The sequence below is a fragment of the Micromys minutus genome, assembly GCF_963924665.1.
Source record: "Micromys minutus genome assembly, chromosome: 26".
NCBI classification, from domain to species: domain Eukaryota; kingdom Metazoa; phylum Chordata; class Mammalia; order Rodentia; family Muridae; genus Micromys; species Micromys minutus.
In genome coordinates, this window is record NC_137961.1 from 33620521 (window position 1) to 33646943 (window position 26423).

At 41.0% G+C, this 26423-nt stretch overlaps 1 protein-coding gene across 3 annotated transcripts in view; it reads left to right on the forward strand.

Annotated features, from left to right (window-relative positions):
- MAP3K7 (mitogen-activated protein kinase kinase kinase 7) overlaps window positions 1-23418 on the forward strand; it is a 54711-nt gene extending 31293 nt beyond the window's left edge. For 2 of the 3 annotated variants that reach the window (XM_080938536.1, XM_080938537.1), the window contains 5 exons: window positions 3375-3439; window positions 9998-10103; window positions 15684-15745; window positions 17044-17159; window positions 19487-20772. In XM_080938536.1, coding sequence (XP_080794662.1) covers window positions 3375-3439; window positions 9998-10103; window positions 15684-15745; window positions 17044-17159; window positions 19487-19667 — 530 coding nt within the window. In that variant the 3' untranslated portion in view covers window positions 19668-20772. Of the gene's footprint in view, window positions 1-3374; window positions 3440-9997; window positions 10104-15683; window positions 15746-17043; window positions 17160-19486; window positions 20773-23234 lie in introns of those variants that run through there. The other variant, XR_013975559.1, reaches the window with a different exon arrangement.
- The last annotated feature ends 3005 nt before the right edge of the window (window positions 23419-26423 follow it).

Consider the following 26423-nt stretch of genomic DNA (forward strand, 5'->3'; position numbering starts at 1 on the left):
TAAAACTTTCCTCATGGTATACTGAATTCAAGAATTAGTAGATAAGTATTTCTTCAAGTAGAATTATATAAATCATTAAACAATTATAAGTAAGCCTTTGATGAGTAATGGGGAGGGAGCTTGATAAGATACTCCCGCTCACTTCCAGTAGATTTTGTATGTGCCACTAATTAAATACAGTTAATCTGACTGTATAGTAAATACTCAGGGGATCTCCCTGTCATATTTTAAATTACCAAGGTTGCATCTTATAGTCTAGAAACTGAACTATATTGAGGTATATTTGCACCAGTCCTTAGTCCCAGCACTCAGGAGACAGATGTTTGTGGATCTCAGTTCAAAGCTGGACATGGGGTTGCATAGTGAAACCATGTCTAAAAAATAAGATTTAATTGTTTTTAAGAAAAAAAGACAGATTGAGCTTCAAAGTGTAATCTAATAAAGCTAATTCGAAAGCAAAGATCATCAGTCTCTAGTAATTGCTTTGAAAAAGCTATTTGGTGTCCTTCTAAGGAAATAGGCATAATTTGTAGAAATTAGTAAGATTTGTGGCATCCTAATGAGCACGTTTTTAATTATACCATCAGTTCACTGCTGAGCAGTAGTTTAATACTTACAAATGTTAGATGATGTTTTCAATCCTATTTTATGCATGAGTAGTTTTTATTATTTAGAACTTTAAAAAAATCTCACATTTTCCAATAAGTTGGGTAAGAGGAGTCTCTGGGATAATAGTTTGCTTTGAAGTGAAGAGCCTAAAGGAGTCCACATGAGCTTTGAAATTCTCGTGTATTAGTAGAGAGAGCTGTGGACTGAGGTAGACCATAAGAAAGCGAAGGGGTGGACTGTGTGGGCTCAGGCAGTGATCTCTGAGCGTGTTTGGAAGTGACTTGAACGCTTGCTTTGGAGCTCACCCATGGTTAAAAGAGCAGTCTTTTAAAGTGATGGACTGTGTCTCCGACAGTCACTGCAGGAGAACTGAGGCAGGACGGCACTTTCTGGTGTTCCTTTTTACCTTGAGGCCTGGAGGGAGGGTGCGTAGCATGAGTTAGCAATGAGATCTTTTAAAAACGTTCTAAAGATTGTTGTTCTTCTCTTACAAATCATAGTGCTTAGCACTTTTTTGTTGTTTTTTTTTTTTTTTTTTGAGACAGGGTCTCTCCAGAGCCCTGGCTGTCCTGAAACTCCCTGTGTAGACCAGGCTGGACATGAACTTAGATATGCCCCTGCCTCTGCCTCCCAAGTGCTGGGATTAAAGGACGTGCCACCAAGCCCAGCAGAAATTCAGGATTTTACAGTGGCAGTGTTCAGGAGTTTCTGCCTTTTTGTTTACCTGCACGTGTGATGCAGGTGTGCACATATCAAATAACTTTAAAAAGTGAAAAATGAAGGTCGCTGAGGTAGCCCAGCAGGTGCGGAGGGAACTTTCTGCCCTGCCTGACAGTGTGAGTTTGATCCCTCAGACCGACAGGGTGGAGAAAGAGGACTGCCTCTCACAGGCTGTCCTCCAGCCTCCACACCCGTGCTGTAGCAGGGTACACACACACACACAAATAAGACATATTTAAAGTGTGAAACTAGTCCATTTCTAAATTAGTATTTAGTGCAAAAATTGAGAATTTAAATTGTCTTAAGGACACACCTAGTAATTTTCATCTGTAACACTAGGAGCTTGAGTTATTTCATATTCATAGTACTAAATTATGACTTTCAAACTTTATATTGGAGCAACAAGTATTTGTTGATTGCAGTCCTCTGTTGCTTTTGTCTGAGCTGTTTGCCAGGTGGTTTCTGACATGGTCGTGCTTGTTAAGATGCATTGCCTAACCCTGCCTGCTTCCGCGCCTGCTACGGCATGGAAACTCTCAGCTCTCCCTCATCCTTCCCCACTCTCGGTCCCCCAGCTAGACTTGAACTTGTATTTGGGGAAACTGTGATGGCGATGTCATGGGGTGTAGACACATGCCGGGTTGTTCCTGTGATTCGCAGATGTTGCTGATCTGAAGAGAGGGCTCCAGACACTTTATAGTCTGTCCCATCTGTGCTCACTTTAGAATGAGAGTGTTGAATGAAATGTGCCTAAAATTGCTCATAGTCAGAGTACTATCTTTTTTGATTGGGGGAAACGGAAATAGTTAAGTATTCATGAAACTGTGATTCAGTAAATGCAGTTTGTTGTTTTACTTTGTAATGAAAATTTGGGACATTACAGAATAAATTGAAATTTGAAGTAAATTTGAATTCAGAGTATACAAAGAGTTTTAAAACCGTCTAAAATGGGAAAAGTTATGAGCTATACTTTCAAGAGTGACTATAAATTTGAGTTTTATATTCACTATATGTATTATTTCATAAAACATTCTTAATTCTATTTAAAGTTAATTTATACGTAAAACAATAAAAAGGTCACATGGATTAAGGCAGTAAATGGTACTAATTAGTTTCAGATACAGTTTTTTATATTCAGAATCATGAAGTGTAAAGAAATAGAAATTATTTTTGCTCATCAGAGTACAACTGCAAGGGTGTGCATTCTGAGTGATGCCTGCTAGTTGCAGATTACATGGTACCACTCTCAGGGTCAAAGGAGTTGTGAATAGTGTACCAGCTGTTTCTCATAGTGTTGCCTTTTTTAACAGCTGAACTCTCATGTTAAAAGATACTGTATAAACAAACCTACTCCCAAGGAAAGGTGCTGTATGAAGCTGTTGTTTAGGTTATTCTGTTCTTCTGAAGACTTCATTATAGAATTTTTTTTAATTGAGTTAAAAACTGCTGCTAATGTTCATAATAGCCCATCTCAGCAAGCTGTATATATTTGAGCATAGAATAAGCATTGTTTGTCTCCAAGGGAAAACTGAGCTGTTACTCTCTAATGACGAATTACTGCATTCTGACAGACACTAATGGATTAAATGTGACTCGGTGCAATAATTTAAACCTAAGCATCCTCTCAGGCACTGCTGCCAGCTTAAGTCAGATGTGCCCCACAACCTGCTAGCTGTCTTGCTGTGAAACGGTAACGTAAGGCCCTCGAAATAGATGTCGTCATCAACCCCAGCCCCCAAGGCAGTCATCTGTTTAAACACATGACAGAAGATGGTGGAAAGCAGTTGAGCTGCTGTTCATGTGGTAGGAGTGTCACTGTGTTAGGATTTACTCTGTTGTGGGCCAGCATTAGAGTTCTGTCCCTCTATCTCTTTCTTTCTCAGTTTTGGGGTTGGTGGGTTTTTGTATTAAATTTACTCATTCTTTTTCCTGCAGCGAGTTGCGTAGATCCAGGAGCAGCAGTTTGTACTTCCTCTGCAGCAATCACACTGTCTTGATTATTTGGCTAGATTGACGTCTTACTTTTGTTGTTGTTTTGTTTTAAGGCAACGGTCAACCAAGGCGTAGATCCATCCAAGACTTGACTGTTACTGGGACAGAACCTGGTCAGGTAAGATTTGACATCCAAATTGTCTGTCTGTGGAGACCTAGGATAGGCAGAGATCAGGAAAGAGCCATAACGTCCGCTGAAAATGTAGTGGAGACGTTTATTGCTACTGAGAGCATCAGTCCATAGGAAAATGGAAAAGCATGTTTCTAATGCAGTTTGAGCTGCATGAGAAAGCATGTTGTTCAGCAGTGCATCGTGTGTTTCTCATGCTTAAGAAAATATTCTGTTCTGTAACTTAATAAAGCATCATTGTCATTGTCCTCAAGTGAGTATTAGTATTAATGCCTTTTACTAATGAGAGAATGCTTCCCTAATAAGATGCTCTCCTGGGGCCACCTGGAGAATGTTAATGTCTTTTAATTTGATGTATCCAATTGGCATTCTATTTTTCTTAAATATTCTTTGATTAATCTTATGACTAAACTCGAGAAAACTTCTGATTATTGCAGATTTGAAGTGCTCTTGTAAATTCCCCTGTCTCTCTATTGTGGCTTCTTTATAAATACTCCAGATGATGCTGTAATATAAGCCATAGAACTCTACTATAGAGTTCTGCTCAACCAAGTATGAAAAAGTAGCTGAGTTATTAAGGGTTTACTTTCTGTTAATTCAAATTAATGTACGTAACATACATTTTTATCATGTTTTCTAACATGAGTGAGGACTAAGTATGAGGCATTTTGTTCTTTTGTTTCCATGTGAGTACAGTATTCATATGTAATAAAATTACTGAATAATGGCTCATGTTTACATGTAAAATATCAGTGTAATTTACTTTGAGAAAGTATACATTTTCTTCATAGAAAGTTTTAGTATTTCATTTTTATAAGAATTTATGAAATTCTTAGTAGTTTCTAATAAAAGAATGTTGTATAGTTCTCTACAATATATAAACATAAAAATATCTTGATAGGCTGGGCATGATGTTACACACCTTTAATCCCAGCAGCTGAGAGGTATCTGTGAGTTCAAGGCCAATCTGATCTACATAGCAATTTCCAGGACAGTTAGTATTACATAGAGATACCCGTCTGAAGAAAAGAAAAATTTAAAAATACCTTGACTTTATTTAAATCTGGTAATATTTTATGACAATTCATACTGTATACATATATATATACATATAATCCTAAAATATAAAAATATAGATATATAAGTTACTATATATTTTGGACTCATTATTAAATTTAAACCTTTTCGGACTTACTCAATGACTTTTTTTCCAATATGTTGGTGTACCCCAGAACTTTCGGTTTGACGTGTTTCCCCTTTTTCCCTCACTTATATTTAAAGGCTTTTAGTCAGCCTATTGAATTAACATCTGGGATTTGCTGTGCGTTTATAGTCTTGATGAGCACAAGTTTTTAAGTTCTGTTTACTGTTGACATCAATATTTCCAGTTATTTGAGTTCTAACCATGTTCTGTGACAGTGAGCCTTTCCTCTAAGACACAGAGTAGCAGCTAGTGTTAAGAGGTCCTGTCTGAATGATCACACACTAAGCCTTGTTCATTCCCCCACTGAGCGTATCTAGCTTAGTTACGTGGCCATTAACCCTTTAATGTGCAATGCCTTCAAAGTAGGAAAACCTCATTGGCATGAACTTTATTCCAGAGGATAAAGGGGAGGGGGCTGATTGGTGTAACCAGTGTTTAAATTCCATCATTTCAAGATTATTGAAGTATTATAACTTCAAGGTGCCATGTGTCTACTTTAGGATAAGGGTGACAGAGAACCATCACAGTGTACTATGAAAGCATCTAACCAGGAAGGGACTGGAGTGAGCATAGGGCTGGATCCATGTGATTGATTACTCATGAAAGCATTCACTATGTGGCCGCAGCATGAGTTTCCATAGCTTTACAGTGTGCTTCTTTCTGAAATTGCTGGGGTGATTGTCAGGTGCTCAGGGGAGATTGCTTTTGGTTTTAATTTTATTTGGAGTCTTCTCCCTTGGGAAAGAGCCTAACCAAAAAAAATCGAGCACAGTTGTCATGAAAAGAGTTTATTAATGAAATTTAGCATTGCATCTCAAAGAATAAAGAATGAACTGACCATTGCGTGTACTTGGGCTTGTGACGTGAAAAATAATCTCGATGCAATTACTTTTACCTATAAATTCAAATGTAGGCCTTTTTCTTACTTACTTCCCTTTCTATTGAAAGCAAAGCAAACTTACATACAATGTAAATATGGAGAAGGCTTTCTTCACCACTTACAGTGAGGCACTCAGGAAGCACTCAAAAGGTATCTGGGCTTTTAGTATCTTTGGGGAGGGAGAAAGCAACCCTTTTTACTAGCTATATAAAAAAAAAAAAAAAATGATTGTGCTCAGACCCTAGGAAAATATGGCAAAGCCAGTCCACTTTAATGAATGAGGGTCACTGCCACCCCGAACATGAAAGGCATTGTCCTTCCCTACAGATGAGAAAGGCAAGAAGTGCTTTACCAGGTGCAGCTGTCTCCTGTGTCTGCCTCTCGGTAGAACAGCAGGTAAATGAGGGTGAACCTCTGTCCTCCCTCAATTCAACCATCCAGAGTCTATGAATCTCTTTCTAAAGCACTTTTACAGAGATGTTCTGTGGTGCCCTGTAGAGACCGTCAGCACCACAATAGTGACTGGCCGGAGACTGACAGTGCCAAAAATGCCCAGTCTTGGTAAAGCTTTCTCTGCACCCAGACTTAGGCAAAGCCTCTGGCTGGCCTCAAACCATGTAGCAAAAGATGACCTTGACCTCCTGATTCTCCTGCCCCTACCCCCAAGGGCTTATAGGTGTCCACCACCACATCCTGTCTGTGTGTGGTGCTGGGGACCAGACCCAGGACTTCCTTCGTGCACCCTGGTACCAAGTCTTTTTCAATCAGACCGTACTTACCTGATATATTTCCTTACAGTTGGAGAACCACTACTGATAATACTGCTGTTTGTTACGCACTGACTTTGGTAGCAGGCAGAGCCTTAATAGACACTACCTGTATCATAGCCCTAGACACTGAATACTTATTTTGTAGATGGGACAACTGAGAATTAGAGGACCTGAACCTAGGTCTCTATGTTCCATCGTGTTTTCAGTTCCCTCTTAAGAGGTTTAGAATGCAAGTCGGATTCAGTGGTATACTAGAAACTTTGTGAGTCTGCCTTACATACAGGAGTGGGGATTAGCGTAGTTGGTAGAGTGCTTGCCTGGGCTTTCTCCTCAGCACATAGAGAACGAGGTGAGTGATAACCCAGGGCTTGGAAGGTGGAGGTAGCAGGACATTGTTTAAGGTGATCATTTGTTCTTCTGCATGACGAATTTGAGACAAACATCTCAGAAAAACAAGCCAAATAACCAAAAAACTACATGTAACTTGTACTGAAGTGACCCTACTGAATGCTGAGTGCTGTGGTTTCTCATCTGTAACTTCACTATTTAAGTAGTTTCCCAGTAATGATGAACTGTTATATCACTGAGCCAGGCTAACCCATAACAAATCCCATAATAGTGACTCTAGACCAGTGACTAGATACATTTATTTCTTAAACTGTAGGTGAACCTTCCTGTTTTACTAAAATGATGTACTGTAAAGTAAACCTCAGACCCCTTTTGGGATTCCATCCAGTATACATCTACCATTCCACGGTGATGCAGTTACCAAGATCTAGAGAATCAGACACACAGTATGAACCCAGCATACACCTTAATTGTCCCGAGCTTCAGCAGTCTTTATGCAACGAGGCACTGTACCACCTGCTGCATGGGGTTCCTCCAGAACAGGAGAGTAAGACACAGTAGGTGCTGCTGTGTTACAGGCCCTCCACCTGCCAGCGCTCTTGGTAATACTTCCTTGTCTTCATGATAGTATTCTTGCTGTCCAGATAAGACATGAAAATCTTACATTCTGTTCTTTCAGGGGGAAGATGGGAGGGGCAAGCTCAGTGGATAAGAGCTGATGCCCTTGTGAGTTCCAGGCTAGTGTGTACTATATAGTGAAATCTTGTCTCACAGCAAAAACCTATAATGGTGCAAATTATTTCAGACTGAAATTGTATGTGTTTGGATTTAAGAGTATCAGGAACTGTTGTGAGTACCTGGGACTGTCATAGAGGAAGTATTCATTTAAATCACTGCATTCATGCTTTTAAGTTTATATAAGATGAACAAACAGCCCGGTCTCTGTTTTGTGCTTCTGTGACATCAGTAACTGAGATTCTAAAAGGCATTAATGGCTTTCAAATGTGTGTAATAGCACTGAGTGTGAAAGTTCTTGATTTAATGGTTTAATTTTCTGGTCTTCCAGATGAGACATTAAAGCACAAGCATTGTTTTGTCTGTAAAATCCCTTTCCATCCTGGGTCATAAATGCAGAGATAGGATTCCAGCTAAAGGCCGGTTATGGTCTGTGTCTGTGCTGGCGGCCCGCCCCAGAGTTTGTATTTGACTTACATTCTTTCGCTGCCCCAAGTTGCCATGTGGCATTTCTGTCGGTCATTGGTCTGCATCGATGAACTCCAGGTTGTGTAAGGAGAGGGTCAACTGGAGAAGCTGTAATAGTTGGAGAGCATTTAGGGCCATCAGGATTCTACCAGTAAAACCTGAAGAGCAGATCCTATAAAGCAGTGGTTTCCATGATTGTTTGGGAACTACACTGTAAGTGAGCCAAACTAATTTTTAATGTCATCTTTCCAGCCTCTACTTTTTAATTTTTGTAAATTAGGTTTGCCTCCTAATGATCACATTTCATTCATCCTGTTTGATTGGGGCTTTAATTTTTTTTTCACTTATGTGTTTGTCTCTGTGTATGTGCACATATGCATGCTACATGTGTGTGGGTCCCCAAAAAAGGCCAGAATAGGACATCAGATCCCCTGGGGCTAGAGTTGTGAACCTCCTCAGCCCTGTGGAAAGTACATCCTTTGGATACAGGAAGCACTTTTAACCAAGCCATTGTCTCTTCAACCCCATGGTTGAGGATTTTGCTTTGTTTCATTTGGTACTTTAATGTTGTAGTTTGTATGTTACTTTAACTGGTAAAATTCTTCTGTCTTACTTTAGACTCTTCTTTATCTTCTTACCATCTTTGAAGTAGATTAGTTCTGTCTCTTATCACCTTTGTCTTTCTGGGTTAAGTTAGATCATGCTTCTTTTAGTGAATACCTTTGAGATTTTAACATCTGTACCCAGCCTGCTTAATACCGCTACTCTTCCTGAATTGCACAAGCATTTTAAAAACAATGTTCCTGCTTATTCTGGTCTTATTGTGTTGTAGATTATATTTCTGTGTTGTTCGGTAGTTTTGTAAGTTCATAACTGTTTTCGTTCCTATGGTTTTCAGTATGTAGAAGACCAGCACCTATTTTTATCAGAATTTTCTTTAAGATAATTGCATCTTGGCCCTTCAGACCAGGAAAAGTTTCTTGATAAGTTCCTGCTTAGACATTCCTGTCGTCGGGTGGGTGGTAAGGTGCTGGTAGTTTTCATTCTCCAGCTAGTACCCCACTTGTCTGGCTTCTGTGGTGGCTGTAGCTCATGGTTTGTGAGTGTGTGTGTGTGTGTGTGTGTGTGTGTGTGTGTGTGTGTGTGTGTGTGTGTGTGTGTGCGTGTTGAATATTTCTTCTGAAAAGCATGAAATGGGTTGTATTTCTGATTTTGAGCCCCCTCCCCCCAGATTTGGAAATATATATGATGGGATACCTGGGCCATGAGGACCAGGCCTAAACTTGACATGCATTTGTTTGCCCTGTACAGTATGCATCACCTGCAGGTCACCTAAATGATGGCTTTAGTGTGCTTGTGTTTAGACTGAGGCCTGTCACATGAGGTGTTTGTTAGGTACATAGTTTCTACTTGTGGTATCTTATGAGTTTCGGGTTTCAAAGCATTTCTAATTTCAGATCAGTTGACTTCACCTGTAGCTGCCATTCCCCTCCGGAGGCCACTTCTATTTTTTGCTTGTCTATTTTCTGGAATTTGACTGTTAACTGACCATGTGGGAGAGAGGATATGGGTTTGTCTCATGTCTGTGTGCTCAGTTCTGTCTTCCCTTCATTTGGTGCCCATACAAGGGACTTTACATGATTCTGCTGCTGCCTCCAAGTGCTGGCTACTCTGTCTGCCACCATGCTGCTAGCCAACTGCTTTTGTTGGAAGGTTGTTCATTTTTTGCTAGTTTTCTCTTTCCCAGAGAACAAAGCATTTCCACGCCTTGGTTTTAAGCAGGGTTAGGCAGGCTTTCTCATCCTACAGAGAATTGGTTGCTTTTCTACTAGGGCCTCTCAACATAACCGTTAGGGCTGTAGGTTGTGAAGTCTTAGTTAGCCCTGGCAGCTTAAGGGCTTCCCGTCTACTTTGGCTTTGTGAGCTTTACTTCGCTCACTTTCATCCAGCTTATAAGTTTGAAAGAGATGCTATCTGTGTATGGATGCATAGTGAATTTGATATACATATGTTCAAGCATCTTAGGCATCTACTAGTACAAATGTAAATCTTTTGCCTCTTATTGGACATGAAGATATGTCTTGTCATTCTTAACAAAAAGAAAAAAAGTGACATCTTTTCCTCCTGCCATTTCTTCACAGGTGAGCAGTAGGTCATCCAGTCCTAGTGTCAGAATGATCACTACCTCAGGACCAACCTCAGAGAAGCCAGCTCGCAGTCATCCTTGGACCCCTGATGATTCCACAGGTGACCAGTCTAGTTCCTTGTAATAGGAAATTGAGTGACTTGAGAGGCATTAATCTTTACAAAGACAAGCATGATGCCATTATTTAGATTTTCATGTTTATAAAATCAACTACTTTGCAGTAACTTTCAAAATGCCCTTGGAGTATTATGGCAGAGACTAACTGCCTTACCCTGTGTATGTTTTTTCCTCCCACATGGTAAACATGTACGTTAAAACCAGATTTTTCCAGTTCAGAAACATGTGTTCCTATGCCTCACTCTGGTTGGTGTATCATGATCATTCCTGTTGGACCTTTTCAGTAACTACAGTTCCCATCTCAGTAACAATAACCATCATCATCTTTATTTCGGGTTCTACTTTTTATTATTATTATTTAATATTTGATACATGAATACAGTATATTAGACCATATTCACCCTGCTCCAACTCCTCCCAAATACCATCTCAGTTCTGCGTTTACTTTCTATTGTGTGTATTCTGAGAACATGACATGTAAGGACACTTTCACAAAAGTATCTCATGCATAATGAACATACCCGTGCCTCCCTTTTCACCCGTCCTCCTTCCTTCAGTCCTCCCTGTTCCTCTTAGACAGTTTCACTTCTTCTTTCATGTCTTTTATACTGGCGTGATTCTATGTATCTGTGTAAAGTTAGGAACCACAAAGGAGAGAAAACAAATACTTTTCTAAGACTAGTTCGACTTGTTTCCATTTGCATCCATTTTCCTACAAAGGACACACTGGAAACTGCTGTGTATACACAGCACGTTTTCTTTCCCCATGGGTTCTATAACAGCTGTTAGGAATAGTGCTGCAGTAAACAGGGTTGAGCTGAAGTCCTTTGGGTAAACACCCAGGACTGTGTAATTGGGTTTGGGGAACCTCTGTGTTGATTTCACTATGGCTGGACGTGTTTACATTTCTACCAGCAGAGTACATAAGGGTGCTCTTCTGGCAGCTGAAGTGAGATTGCAGGAAAGTTCCAATTCGCATTTTTCCCCAGTGGTTAGTGAGGTTGAACATTTTCCATGTTTTCCCCCATGAGAGTATCTTATTCTTTTGACAGTTTCATGCATGTATACAATGTATGTTGAACATACCCCATCACTGTTATCCTTTTCCTTTTGGATCCTCTCCCCAATGTTCCTTCCTCCTTTGTGTCTTCTTTTTTATGGCCCACTGGATCCACTTACTATTCCCTGGATACCCCTGGTTTTGGATCAGCCACCAAACATGGGCAGCCCAGCAACAGCCCTCCAAGAAAATGCTTATAGCTCCCCTTCCTCCAGCAGCTGTCAGGTGCTCAGCTAAGGGTGGGCCTCATGAACCTCCTCCCATCAGTGCTGCTTTCTTGACTGCCTTGATCTGTGTGGGTAGCCACAGCTGCATTGGATTCAGGAGTATAATGCCTAGACCCTGTCCACCAGACAGCATTTCACGGCCTCCTGGAGATCTGGTTCTTAGATTCTTTCCTCTTCTGTGCTATTCTCAGATCCTTAGGTTGTTGGTACAGCTGTCCCATTTACGACTGAGCACTCACAGTTACTGGTTCTTAACACTTCAACCAGTTCTCTCTATCTCTGTCTCTCTTCCTCCCCACCCCCACCCCCACCCCTGCCCCCTGCATTAACTACTGCCACTTCAAAAAGAAGCTTTTCTGGCCAAGGTTGAAAGCAACTCTAATCTATAGGAATAAATGCCACTGTTTAGAAGGCAGATTGACAACATGTTAATTTAGCAAGATAATATTGGGTTCCCTTTTAGGACCTATAACCTAATCAGCGCTGGTTTTGATCAGGTCTTTTCTCATGTGTTTATTAGCCATTTGTATTATTTCTTTTGAGAACTGTCTAATTATCAGTCTGCGTACTGATTTGATTGGCTGCTTGGTTCTTTCATGATTTTTTGGTGTTGTTGTTGTTGTTTTTATTCTAAATAGACAGATATACAGCCATGAAAGATTTTCCCCCATTCTATAGACTGTATTTAAACTTGTTAGTGTTTGGTTAGTTGGTTTGTAGGAGGAGTGTTTGTTACTGGCTAGCCTCAAAACTTAACTATGGAAGACTTCAAACTCGCAGAGATTTGCCTTTCTCTGCCTCAGAAGTATGGGATTAAAGGCCACCACACCCAGCCTGTTTCTTTTGCTGTGAAGAAGCTTTGAAATGTCAAGAAATCCCTTTTGTCAAATGCTGGTGTTATTTCCTGAGTGTCAGCCTCTGGTTTTTAAGAACACAGAGTATGTGCCTAAGTGAGAGGAAAACATGTATTTGACGATCTTTCATAGCTCATGAGAGACTTCATTTCAAATGCATAGACATTTGAAAGCCTTTTAATTTATTAAAACTCCAGTGTGAATAGTTCAATTTGTCATGATGGATAAAAAGTATCTATCCAAAGGGAGGAATGGAGTTTCATCATGTGTGAGCAGAAGTAATGTGGTGCCTTAACACACACTTAGCACTATCTAAGGAAATCTTGTCTGTGTATTAGTACATCAGAAGGCAAAGTGGTCTCTTAAACCTCGGAAGATGAAGTCCTTTGAAGTTAAGCAGTTTGTGGTGGCATACATCTTTAATCCCAGCACTCAGGAGGCAGAAGCAGGTGGATCTGTGTGAGGTCAAGGCCAGACTGGTCTACAGAGAGAGTTCCAGGATAGCCAAGGCTACATAGAGAAACCCCATCTCAAAAACCAAACAAGAAAAAAAAATACCAATTCAACTACAGTTTTTGAAGTTAATTTTCTGTCTTCACAAAGCAAAATATGATTTCAATATTTATAGATGCCTGGTGTGGCTTAGCCAAGTTAATTTCATTTTAAAAGTTAAATTAGCAGCTTTTCCCTGTGTCATATCATTTAGAGCTATGTTTAGCAAGGGGTATGTGTGCTCTACTTATGGTAAGTTAAACATTAATAGTAGCAAAAATTCCCCAAGATTTCTCTCCAGTGTACACAATGAAGTGCTTTAGCCATTGGGGTGACACTAGCTGCTGTTATGATTGTTAGGCTGCTGTTGTTGAGTTGTTGTGGTAGTGGTTGTGGTTGTTGATGATAATGATGATCCCCTAAACTAAGGGACTATTCTCCCTAACATTGCCTTGGTGGGGTTTCCTAATTCAGCCTAGACTTGTACATGTGGATCCACACTGTGGCGCATCATCTGTTCACAGGAAGAAATCAGATCTCTCTAAATGTCTGCTGTCCTTTATCTACACATAATACATATAAGTATCCTCAACCTGCGTGGTACAAGTTAAGCTGCAGCTACCGATCACTACCTGTCTTCCCTGGTTTCAGGCTGCAGTGCCCACTGAAGTTTGTCTTTGCATTGACACTACATGGGATAGGTGATAAAGATCAGATGGGAAGCCTTTTGCTTTTCCTAGACCCAGGAAATCAAGTGTAGACATAAGGTAAAATAGCATAAGGAGCAAGGCTTCATTTTAAATTGTTCTGTGTACTCCATAGGAAAACTAAAGGGCATAACAATTAAAAACCTGTTCAGTGTGCACTGTGATGGGTAAAAAGTGAGACGGACATTCCTCCAGGGCCTAGAAACAGCAAAATGTACACACAACTTAGGAGAATTTACAGAGACTTGGGCTCGCTTTCTTCTGTGCTTACAACCTTGCAAAGATAAATACCAGGCATAGCCCGTTCCTGGTGACCATGCTTGGCGCTGTGATGCAGAGTATCTGTGAGCTTGCCCTTTGGCATGTAAGCTGCTAACCGTATATTACCAGCCAGATACTTAGTAGCTAAGACCTGATGGTCTGTGGCTTCTCATATCTGCAGTCACAGAGCAGCGGGAAATAGAATGGCCACAGAAAGTGAGTGTGTCGTAGTTACTTTCCTGTTGCTGTGATAAAGAGTAGGAATCCTCGCATAACCAAGACATCTCATTGGGAGTTTACAGTTTCGGAGGATTAGAGTCTGTTACCTCGAGGCAGACTACATGGCAGCAGGCAAGCAGCCGGCCATGTGCTAAAGCAGCAGACAGCTCACGTTCCCATCCTCAGATGGGAGCCAGAGAGAGGTAGACCCTGGAAATGGCACGAGTCGTTTGAGACCTCAGAGTTCACCCCCAGTTACATCCTTCCTCCAACAAGGCCACATCTGATTCTTTCCAAACAGTTCAGCACGCCAAATCAAGTCTATGAGCCAATTGGGGCCATTCTCACTCAGAATGTACCCATAAAGAAATGATGGTACTAGCATCTGAAAAAAGAGAAATTTTGTATTGCTTAAATTAACCAAACAAGTGTGAGTTTTAGTATTTCATGAAAAGAGTTCATGTTTAATGAGTAAGTATAAAAATAAACTTTTATGCAGTGAGTGTGCTGTCTTCTGACCAGTTGTTTATATTAGAAACGAGAAGCTGTATTCCAACTTAGGCAGAAAAGAGAAAGTGCAGTGCCACTGGTTGATTTTAGAACAAAGATGAAATCCAAAAAGGGCCTTTCTTGTCCCTTCGTGAACAAACGCAGTGCTTCTGAAACACCAGTAACTATTTGCTTATGAAGTACCTGTGAGAGGCTACATGCCGGTACTGTGTGGGGCATCTGCGCTTGAGGGGAAGAGCTCCGAGAGGGAAGTGTTCAGCGGAGGGCACTTTTCAAGGCAGCTCATTCTCTTGTGGGAAGCAGGGTTTGAGTGGATCATCAAGTTTCCTTAGCTTTTCTCATTGGACCCTGAGCTGCAAGCGTCTCCGTTGTCATCACATGTGACCTTGCTGTCATTCGTTCCTGTCTGTCAGTGGGAGGGCAGATGTCTTTCCTCTGAATGCTTTGACAGGTTGGCTGGTGGCTTGGATTCACTATAAGTGTTTGGAACATGGTGTTCAGCCAAAGCTCTAAAAGCCTTTTGCGTCCTACACTCTCCCCAGCAGTGTCTGGTGAGGGGCAGACTGCGGGGCGTCTGAGTCTGCATCTACCGAAAAGAACCTCTTTCTTGTGTCCACTGTTGCTGACAGTGGACCCAGCCTCCTGGTAAACAGAACACAAGGAAAGGAATGTGGGCTGGAGTAGCGTAGGATCAGTTAGGACTGAGTTTAAAATAGAAAGGCTGTGTGTCATGTCTTTTTGGTTTTAATTAAACAAGGGCCTATATGGTCTTTAATATGTAGTGTTCTATTTAGTTTATAGCCAACTAAATTGTAGCCTATGCTTGTGTGTTTTTTTTAAGATTTATTTATTTTACTTATTTATTTTATGTATATGAGTACACTGAGCTGTCTTCGGACACACCAAAAGAGGTCATCAGATCCCTTTACAGATGGTTGTGAGCCACCATGTGGTTGCTGGGAATTGAACACAGGACCTCTAGAAGAGAAGTCAGTGCTCTTAACCACTGAGCCATCTCTCCAGCCCCCACTTGTGTTTTAATATACGTGCTCACATGTCCCTCTTTCTTCATTCAGAATTCAGAACCAGACCTTGTCCATTACCAAGAACAGTAACTTTTATTTAATAGTTTTTAGGGAGTGGGATGATATCTCTTACTTTTTTTCTACTTGTCATTCAGCAAGTGATAATTATACTCTTGAGTTAATAAATGAAATGCATGCTTTCCTTCCAGATACCAATGGCTCAGATAACTCCATCCCAATGGCGTATCTTACACTGGATCACCAGCTACAGGTAAGAAGCACTCCGTTTGCTTTTCCTTCTGAAGGAGTTGATAACATTCACTGTGTGTTCCTGTCTTAGTTCTGCGCTTAGTTGCCCATCCTCAGCTTTAAAATCAAAGTAACATGCCAGACATGGTGCTCACATCTCTAATTTTAGTACTTTGGAAGCAGAAGCAAAAGGGTCAGAGGTTCAAGGTCAATTCCAGCTACAAGTTTGAGGTCATCCTGAACCTCAAGAGAGCCTATCTGAAAATCCTTCCTCTCTGCCGTCAGACTGCCATGGACAGAGTTTCCTCCCCTTTTCATTGAAGACACTGTGTGATGCATCCGAGAGTTCTTTTATGAGTAGAGAATTATTAGCATCTTGGCCACCAGGCCACATGTAACCAAGCCAGCTCAGTCAGTCCACAGGTTCTCCAGGGCAGGAGCGAGGATTAAAAAGAAAAAGACAATGAGACAACACTGTAGTATGACCCCAGCCAGTTCTGAGGCTGAGGCAGGTTTTTCCCAATCTGCTTTTATACCATTTTAATTATATGCAAGTAATAAGGTCAGTTCTAGGTTAAGGAAACAGCAAGACAATGAACACAATTAGTTCAGGAACAAACAAGGCAATAAAAGTTTCTAGGTTCTTATCTAAGTCTATTTCCCTGTCCTAGTCCAAAGTCAAACTCTTGCCTGAAGCCTGCTTCTTAGTTCTAGCCCCAAATCAGATCCTGCCTGAGCTTACTTCCTGCCCCGGCCCAATGTCAAATTCCTGCCGAGCAGCCCCCAAAGCTCTCCACACACATGGAAGGCAGACACAGGACAGAAAAATCACAGATCTCCGTGGACAACACAGCCCAGTCCCTTAAAAGAATGGTCTTTAGTGTGTTCTAGCTCTGCATCAGGAAGCTCTCCTCACAGCCGTTCTGAACTGGCAGACAAGACACAGAAGTTACCAGGACGCAGCATAACACCAAAAAACAGCTTTCAGTGAATTAGATCTTGGGCAGTTTGAATGAATGAAGTGCATTCTGATTACTCTAACCAGCTCACCTTTGGCACACTCCTGCCTCCTGCTACCCCTCCCCCTATCGGTCCCTTTCTGACACCCATATGTTTTGTTTCGTTTTGTTACAATGTCTAACCTGGCTCACTGTGTGGCTGAGGGCTTGGCACTGTCCATTGACTGGGTGAATGCCCCAGCTCACTTGCTTTCGCTTATTTTCTTTAGAGCTATAAAAATGTCAGTAATAGTCTCTGCCTTGGCTGTCATCTTAGGTAGACATCAAGGTTTAAGTCTTAACATTTTTGCTTTCTCTCCAGCCTCTAGCACCATGCCCAAACTCCAAAGAATCCATGGCAGTGTTCGAACAACATTGTAAAATGGCACAGGAGTATATGAAAGTTCAAACTGAAATCGCATTGTTACTACAGAGAAAGTAAGTCCCCCCCACCCCACCCCCGCTTCTTTAACAAATAAAAGCTTAAATACTTTCTTTAAGTTAAAATAAAACACTGGTATTTTGTATTTAAAATTTAAGGAGATAGGAATACTATTTTAAAAGACTTATTAGTCACTAAATGCAATTCTAGGGGGCTAGAGGCTGGCTCAGCAGAGAAATAACACATGTTGCTCTTGCAGAGGACCACACCCAGCCAGGGCCAGCCCAGTCATCTCTAGCTGCTCAGGGTATCCGGCATCTTCCAGCCTCTAAGTGCTGAACTCACTGTGCACATACCCACACATGTACATACACATAATTCAAAAGAAATCTTTAGGCTGCTGTGCTGACACGAGCCTTTAGTTTCAACTCTTGGGAAGTGGAGGCTGGCAGAGCTTTGTAAGTTCAAGACCATCCTGAGCTACATGGTGAGACCCTTCTCAAAAAAATAAATATGGATCTTGAAAAACCATGTAGGTTTGTGTTAAACTGTAGCACCCCTTAACTGGTTTTATCCAGAGTTTACCCTTTTAATAACAACATCACATATTTCTGAGGAAAATAAGCTGGTTGCATATCCACATTTATGCTGCCAAGGCTGTTTAGAACTACCACTACAAAGGTTTATTGATTCTTGAGCAAAGGTTAGGTAATGTGCTTTCCTAGAACTCAATTGACTTTAGTCTTTGCGGCGTTTTGTCTGCATAGTCTTGTAAGTTGAATAGAGCAGGGCTACTTGTGACGGGGCTGGTGTATCTGTGACTGTGTGGGAGGTAATGTTATGGTCACAACTGTGCCTCTTTCTCAGAGAGCCATAAAAACTGCCTGCCTTCTGTCTTTAAAAACTCCTGCTTTATTTTTAGCTAGGTGGTTTGTTGTTTTGTTTTGTTTAAGAAGTTGGTGTTCACTTTTCTTAAGCATGACCCTTGTAAAGTTTTAGACTTGTGAAGAATGACAACTAAAATGTTGCAGGAAAAATAAATAAGTGTGTATATAAAAATAGAATTCTTGCAGCAACTGGCATTGAAGTAAAATCTCTTGTGTGCAGAGTAACTTGTGCTTGTGCTTCAGAAAGGGGGGCGTCTCTAAAACCCACTGATGGAGACAACGATCTCCCCCAGTGTGTCCTCTAACCTCCACACCACGGCATGCGTGAGCATGCACATGCACTAAATAAATAACATAAATGTGATAATAAAAGAACAAGTGTGAAAAGGAGGAAAATAGTATAATAATTTAAATGATTATATCTTAAAGATACCATGAATAGGGAGTTGAAAATCATGGTCTGAAAGCTATGAAGAAGTAGCTATGGACCTTCTGGCACTTTGTGTTTGGAGAGGAGGCCTGCCCTAATACTTCCATATTGACCCTGCCTTGTCATACTTGGTGTGAAGGAAGAGTTCTCTGCTAACAGAATAGAAATGTTGGATCTAGATGGATGTAAACCTTGATCAAATTGTAAGACTTGATCAAATTGCTTGCTTTAAATGTTTTAAGGGTTATTTATTATGTGGACATAACATGGCATGCATGTTTGTGCCTGGCACAGAACAGCTACTGGTGGGAGTCTCTTCTCTCCTTCCACTATGTGAGTCCAAAGACTGAACTCATCACCAGGCATGGTGACAAGGGCCTTCTACCCACTACTCACCTCACCAGCCTGAATATTTACTTTAAATGCTAACTATTAAGAAGTTACTTTTGATAATAATAAGATGTTATTATTCATTTACACCAAGTGCTCTTGCTTTAGGAGCTAATATTTAATACCCTCAGAGCTTACCTGCCTGTAAAAGTGAGAACCTCCTGAAAACGTTTGCAGGTACTATTCCTGCTGTTGTAGACTAAAAAGCACTCTAAGTGGGACATCTCTTGATTAGCTTGCAGGTGTCTTTGGGGGCTGCTCGGCAGGTGTCCGTGCTGCTAGAGCTGTGGGTAAATAGGACTGTGACTTCAGAATATGGACTGCAGTGGATTGGCATGCAGAAGGAAAGTGCGTCATCACACAGTGCTGTCTTCTGGAACTTAGTCTTGTTTCTACCTTCCTACCAGAAAAGGACAGTGCCAAATGAAATTTTCTGAAACCGAGCTGTATTTCTGACTTGCTGGTTGCTTAAGCACTTATTGAAAGGGCTGTGGCTCTCGTGTCTCCAGTAGATGAGTGGGAGGTAGTTTCTGTTCTGTGTGAGGATCATACTGGAGTGATATACTTAAGCTGCAGAATGATGGGGGGAAAGGTTGCAACTAACTAAGATTCCTTCATCAGCTAATGGTGTGATCTTCGCATTGTGGATAATATTTATTGTATAATTTGTTTACAGACAAGAACTAGTTGCAGAATTGGACCAGGATGAAAAGGACCAGCAAAATACATCTCGCCTGGTACAGGAACATAAAAAGCTCTTAGATGAGAACAAAAGCCTTTCTACTTATTACCAGCAATGCAAAAAACAACTAGAGGTCATCAGAAGCCAACAGCAGAAACGACAAGGCACTTCATGATTCTCTGGGACCGCTAAAATTTAAAATATGCAAAGACCTTTTTTTAAGAAAAGACAAACCATTATCACAGTTCATGAGTGTTAGCTTTTTTGGCGTGTTCTGAATGCCAAATGCCTCTATTTGCTGAATTTGTTATGTCTGATTTTTCTTATGGTGGATATAAAATCCACTGTCTTGTTGCATCAGATGATAGCACCTGTGGCTTGGGAAGGCAAGAGTTCTCAGCTCCAGAGCACAAGAAGTGACCTTGGCTGTATATGCATGCTCCTGGTGTGAGCTACCTGACAGGTGGGGTATCACACTGGCTGTGTGCAAGCATTGTCCTCTCTCTGTAGTAAAAGGTGGGACCTCAAGAATTTTCTTCATAGCGCTCATCTCAAAAATCTGGTATTCTTACCCCAATAGATGGTATGCACCAATGTAAACACAGGGCATTAAAATAACTGGTGGTACATTACAGAGGGACAGGACCTATAGGCTGAGTTCAAAGGCAGGGTTTTGTGCCAGCACATCCTGGATCAATACCAAGTGTAGTCCCACCTGTTAACATTAAAGGTAAGTGGCGGCGGCTGTGTTTAATGAAAGCAGGCTTACTGATTTTCATAAGGTTGAGCATCGTCTGTGAGATACTGAAGAACATGCTTTTTCACGCCCTGAGGATTTTCAATTCTGTGTAAAAATAGAAGCTTTTCTGAATTTTAATATTAGTAGAAATGAAATTGAAAGATCATGATGTAGCTTAAATGATCCTTCTTACAATAGTTACTGGCTTGTTTTATGATATATTTGAAGAAAATTGAAAAATATAATTGGCCTAGCTAAAAAAGGCTTGAACTTGGATATCTGTCTTTATTCCAAATAAGGAACAGAGCAGGCAAATCAGAAGACAAATAAGGAAAATAAAAGAATAAAATTAAATCCAGTTTTTGTAGATATTTGGAGGATTTGATGCCCCTGAAGTCATTTCTGGAATGCCTGCTGCCTTCCCATGCTTCTAAGACAATTTGAGCACTTACAAAGAGGATATTTATATTGTTAACAGGAAGTTTACTACCAGCTTTCAAATTAACTTAAAGGTAATAATAAAATGCCATTTAAAACAGTTCCCTAGGATCTATTATTTCAGTCCATGCTAACACATTTGATACTACTACATGAGTGTCTTTAAATTGGATGCCGTCAACTCCGCTTTCACAGTGATCATGTTTGTAGAGAATGCTTGGAACTGAAAGCATGATTGCTGTGGTCTTTAGACGTGCATCTAGCATGTTCCTGCTCTGCTCCAGATGAGCACAGGAAGCGATCAAAGGTGTTCTTTAATGCTAAAACAGATAACCTTTTTTCTGCTACTTTTTCCTCTCTGAGTTTCATAATGAATCCCTTTGTACACACTAAAGGTAAGGACACTTCTGTACACACTAAAGGTAAGGACACTTCTGTACACACTAAAGGTAAGGACACTTCTGTACACACTAAAGGTAAGGACACTTCTGTACACACTAAAGGTAAGGACACTTCTGTACACACTAAAGGATGGTGTTTATAGCAGGCAGCATGTGCCTTCCTCACAACCTGTTAGTAGAAAGCTCCTGGGAACCAAGTGTCTTCTACTTAAATAAAAAGGATTATATTCCCAAATTCTATTAGGTGAAGTAAATGTCGAGCTCAGCATTAGTAATGGGATAACACTGGCACAGAAGATAACTGTAGACTGACACAGAACCACACCTCCCTGCTGCTGCTGCCTGTGTGCACATCTGGTCCTCAGAGGGGCCATGGTCTCTGCCGTGCAGCATGCTGAAAGCATCTTTCCAGTAGCTCCCACATTACATGGATGCAGGTTCATGTCTAGCCAGCTGGCCATCTACAGCTAAAAGGAGATGCTGGTGTCGTCGTCACATGCAGTCACTTGACAGAAGTAATCAGACAGGCAAGTGGAAGGAAGTGCTAGAGCCATTCATGGCCCCAATGTCAGAAGATGGTAGCCGTTAGTTTCAGTTCCTCGGGGTTTTGATACTGTAGTGCGAACAGCCTTAGGTGAGTGCATTGCCACACTCACGTGTGTCTTTGAAGCTCCAGCTGTCCCTGAAGGTGAGCCCCCATCCATACTTGAAATTCATACCAGTTTCCTCTGTCTCTATCTATAAAAACTCCAAACAGCATGCATACCTAGGAGCCACATGGTCAGTGATTGTTCTTCAGTGTATTCAAGCCTCACTTCTTGGGTGGAAGCAGAAAACAGGCAGACAGGTTTATAAATTGATGTCCAAGACCAGACAGTCTGCACAGACACGTAACATTTTGCTTTCGCTCTCGGGAAAGGAAGCAAGGTTGTGTAATGTGGAGGGAAGTCCTCAGCAATAAAACCGTGCTCTGCTCTGGGTTGAATAAAAGTCAGTTAACAATGTTACTTTACAGTCATCTGCCATACTGAAAACATCTGCTTAAAGTTCTTTACAAGTGGTTGACTATTTTCTTGGAAGTATTTTTTAAGTAGTGAGTGTCTTTTTTTCCTTCAGATTCTGTCATTCTCCAATTCCATCTCCTCTTGCAGCCCTCCCTCCCTTTTCATGTGTGTGTGTGTGTGTGTGTGTGTGTGTGTGTGTGTGTGTGTGTGTGTGTGTCAGTCATCTTTAACACCGAGCTCCTCTCTTCACAAGCTAGTAAGTTCTTTTTTTACTCCTGTCGTTCAAGTATTTCTTGTAAGATGATGTGATACAGAAATTCTTGTGCATACTTTGTAACTGAAGGAGGCTTTCTGATTTTGTTTTTAATAAAATTCAGATTGTTATTTTAGGCTGGTATGTAGGAGTGCTAGCTGACTTCTCTGCGCAGCTGAGCTGTGGGTTTGCCAGTGGTGTTCACCTCATGCAGACAAATAGCTGAGTCGCCAGTTTCCTAGGATACTCAGCATGATGTACCATAATCATGCCAGAGGCTGTCATTGGGCTGGCAGGATGGCTCAGTGGTTCAGAACACTCACTGCTGCAGAGGACTAGGGTTCTGTTCCCAGCACCCACATGCTGCTCACAACTCTCCAACTCCAGTTCCAGGGGATCTGACTCCTTATGCTCCCGAGGGTTCTTGCACACACATGGTGCACATGTCCTCAGACATACACATTATTTAAGTGAGAAAAAAAAATGCTCCTTATGTTTTCATAGGCCTTCATTTTTATGGAGTGAGTATAGCATAAGAGCGGCTGACTTCTCATTGCAAACTTAATATCTCTTCCAGGCTACAGTAAGCGTTTTGCTTTTATATCAAATAACCCTCCATCTTATAGATAAGCACACATATTTTAATATCTATTCATTCGTTTCCTTGCTTCTTCAGCATTTGTTGATAAGCTACTGTTACTAATGCCAAGCTTCATGCTCATGTCAGCCCCACCGTCAGAGCATCCCCTGTAAGATGCTGAGGGTCGGGGTTTCTAAGGTGAGCATTTGTCCCTGCACCTGCTCTTCCGCTGTCTCTGTCCGTGTAGGTGAAGTCACTTGTGTGGAGACTGGCCACTAATCAGCAGAGAGGACATCTCTACCTCCTCAACCTAAATATCTGTTCTAGGTCACTGCTATGTTCTCAAGTTCCCCCATGATTTGGAGGGTCCTTCAGTGTTGGCACTCACTTGGAATTCGCTCTTCGATCTGAGAGACAAAATGCCCAAAATGGAAGTACTAAAGCGCACTGAACCAACTGAAGGAAGATCTGGCCAGCACGCAGGAAGCAAGCTGCGGTCTGAACGTTGTTGTCTGTGTGGTGGTGGTATCTTTGTTTCTGTCTATTAGAAAGTCTTATATTTCATTAAGGCATAATTTATGTACAATAAACGGAATTCATTTCAAAGTGTACTGTTTCCTGAGCTTACGAAACCACTCCAGCAGTTAGCATCCTGAATGTGTCTACCACATAACTCCCTCATGCCCCTTACAGATCTATTTGTAGACAGCCCCTAGTCTCTGCTGGCTGTAGTCTTTTTTTAATTAAACAACTTTATTTTAAACAGGTAAATGTACAGATTTTAAAAGCATTTTTGCATAAAATTATATGAATATATTATTTTCAGTACTTGATTTTTTTAAAGGTTTGATAATATGCATTGAAAACTTACTAGTTACAATGAGCATAAAGTACATGTAAAACAAAACATAACATGGAAACAGTCTAAGTTTTCTTGGTGTCTAAAGATTAAACTATGATTTTTAAATACCAAGAATTGCCACAAGGCTACATTCTTAGCTCTTGAATTATTAATGATTTAAGGTCTAGGTGTACCACACTCTGAGAGGGTACTTACTACACACTTCTTTTTCCCTAAGAAGGACTGAGGCTTCCATATTTTGACCTTCCTTCTTTTTGAACTTCATATGGTCTGGGAGTTGTTTCTTGGGTATTCAGAGCTTCCTGGGGTTAGTATCCAATTATCAATGACTGCATATCATGTGTTCTTTTGTCACTGAGTGTTACCTCACTCAGGATGATATTCTCAAGATGCATCCATTTTCTTAAGAATTTTGTTAGGCCATTGTTTCTGATAGCTGAGTAGTACTCCATTGTGTAAATATACCACAATTTCTGTATCCATTCCTCTATTGAAGGACATCTGGGTTCTTTCCAGCTTCTGGCTATTATAAATAAGGCTGCTGTGAACATGGTCCTTATTATATGTTGAAGCATCTTTGGGGTATATGCCCAGAAGTGGAATAACTGGGTCTTCCAGGTAGTACTATGTCCAATTTTCTGAGGAACCACCAGACTGATTTCCAGAGTGGTTGTACCAGTTTACAACCTCAACAACAGTGGAGGAGTGTTCCTCTTTCTCCACAATCTCCCCAGCATCTGTTATCTTAGCTATTCTGACTGATGTGAGGTGGAATCTCAGGGTTGTTTTGATTTGCATTTCCCTGATGACTAGGGATGTTGAGCATTTCTTTGGGTTTCCTATGGATTTCCTCTTTTAAGCTTTCATCCTTGACTTAAATGGCTTCTTTTTTTTTAAATTCCTTTGAGAGGAGTTTCTAATTAATTTCTGGTAATACTTGAAATTCAGTGTTAGATTTTGAAAGAACTTTTAGGGAATATGTTTGGTATGTCCTATTTCACTGTACAGGGTTATAGTCTGGAAACAGTTTAGGTCATTTTATTTTTTTATAGAATCTCAATCCTTGTAAAAATTCTCCTACACTTGTATGAAGTATGTATTTATAACTCTAGTCATAGGAAGTAGCATGTTAGGTCCATGTTACATTTTCAGTATATACTGTTGGCTGGTATTATAGGTGCCTCCTGCTCACAAAAATCCTAAGCAAGAGTGCTAGAGAGAGAGCTCAGGAGTTAAGAGCACTTGTTCCTTTTACAGAGGACCCAAGTTCAATTCCCAGCACCCACATGGTGGCTCACAACTCTATAATTCTAGTTCCAAGGGGATATGACACCCCTTCTGGCCTCCATGGGCACCAAGCATGTGCATGGTGCACATATATACATGCAGACAAAAACATTCACACAAAGAAAATATAGTTTAAAAAATGTTTTTCTTTACCTAGGAAAGATGTTACTGTATCACAGAACAATTAGAACTGGACATGAGCTGTGCAAAGAGCTTTAAGGTATTTGACTTACATCTCACACAAGTGCCATCTGTGACTCATGACACAGTGGTACACAAAAGTACAGATTTCCTTCTCAGCCCCTGCCTTCATGCGTAGCCGCTGCTGTTCTGGCCATGATCCGGCCATACAGTCCTGCCAGCATCAAGTTTCTGTCTAAGGGACCCAGCATTCGTATCAGTTATTTCTGGCATCCTTTGTTCCCTGGCCCTTGGGGTCTTCAGTGTAGACCTGAGGAGAGAACTGGCGAATGGGAGCCAAGAGACACAAAGGAGAGCAAGTCGAAAGTGCTGATCAAGCTCTCTCTTACTATGCGCCAAAACCATTTCTTTTAAAGCAAAACAGAATTACATGGGGAGGGTGAAACCTAGGTGAAACCTAGGCCTCTAGGGTCTAGGCAGAATGGCCTTACTCAGGCTAAGGGAATTTCTTAATTCTCTCGGCTCCTGGCATCTTTGAAATGAGTAGCTGAGTTTTCTAAGACACCAGAGGCCACTTGCCAAGAAGCCTTTCTGAGAAATGAGTCAATGTTTTCTGGTGATTTTAAATTTCCAAGTGAGGAGCGCCATTCCTTGTCCCTTCAAATGCCAGAAAGCAGCCACACTGCTGCTTTAAAAGCACCAGGAATTACTGTGTACGTGATAAGCATCTCCTGGGAAGCAAAGGAACTGAAAGAATGTTGATTTTTTTAAAATTGTATGTATGTACCTTATCTTCAGTTCAAACACTTCATAGGAATTGAAAAAGAATCCTCAACTAAATAGGGAAACACAAAAAATTTCAGCACCGCTAAAGGATCTTGAATAATAAGTGAACTGATATCAAACTGTAGTGCAAAGCTGTGTATAGGGGATAAACGCTGTAGAGCTGAAAGCAACGATAACGTTTCTGGTCATACTGGATGGCGTGGCTGCATGTATCCATATCATCCTGCAGAAAATTCAATTCCAGGTGGATTAAGGACCTTAGGACCATGTACCCAGAATCTGATAGAAAATAGGGAATGGGCCTGAACTTATCGGCACTGGGAAGGAATTTCTGAAGAGGACTCATAGCCCAGGTACTAAGACCAACAATAAATGGGACCTGATGAAGCTAAGGTTTCCTCACAGCAAAAGATCATGGGAGTGAACGTTTTTCCTGATTT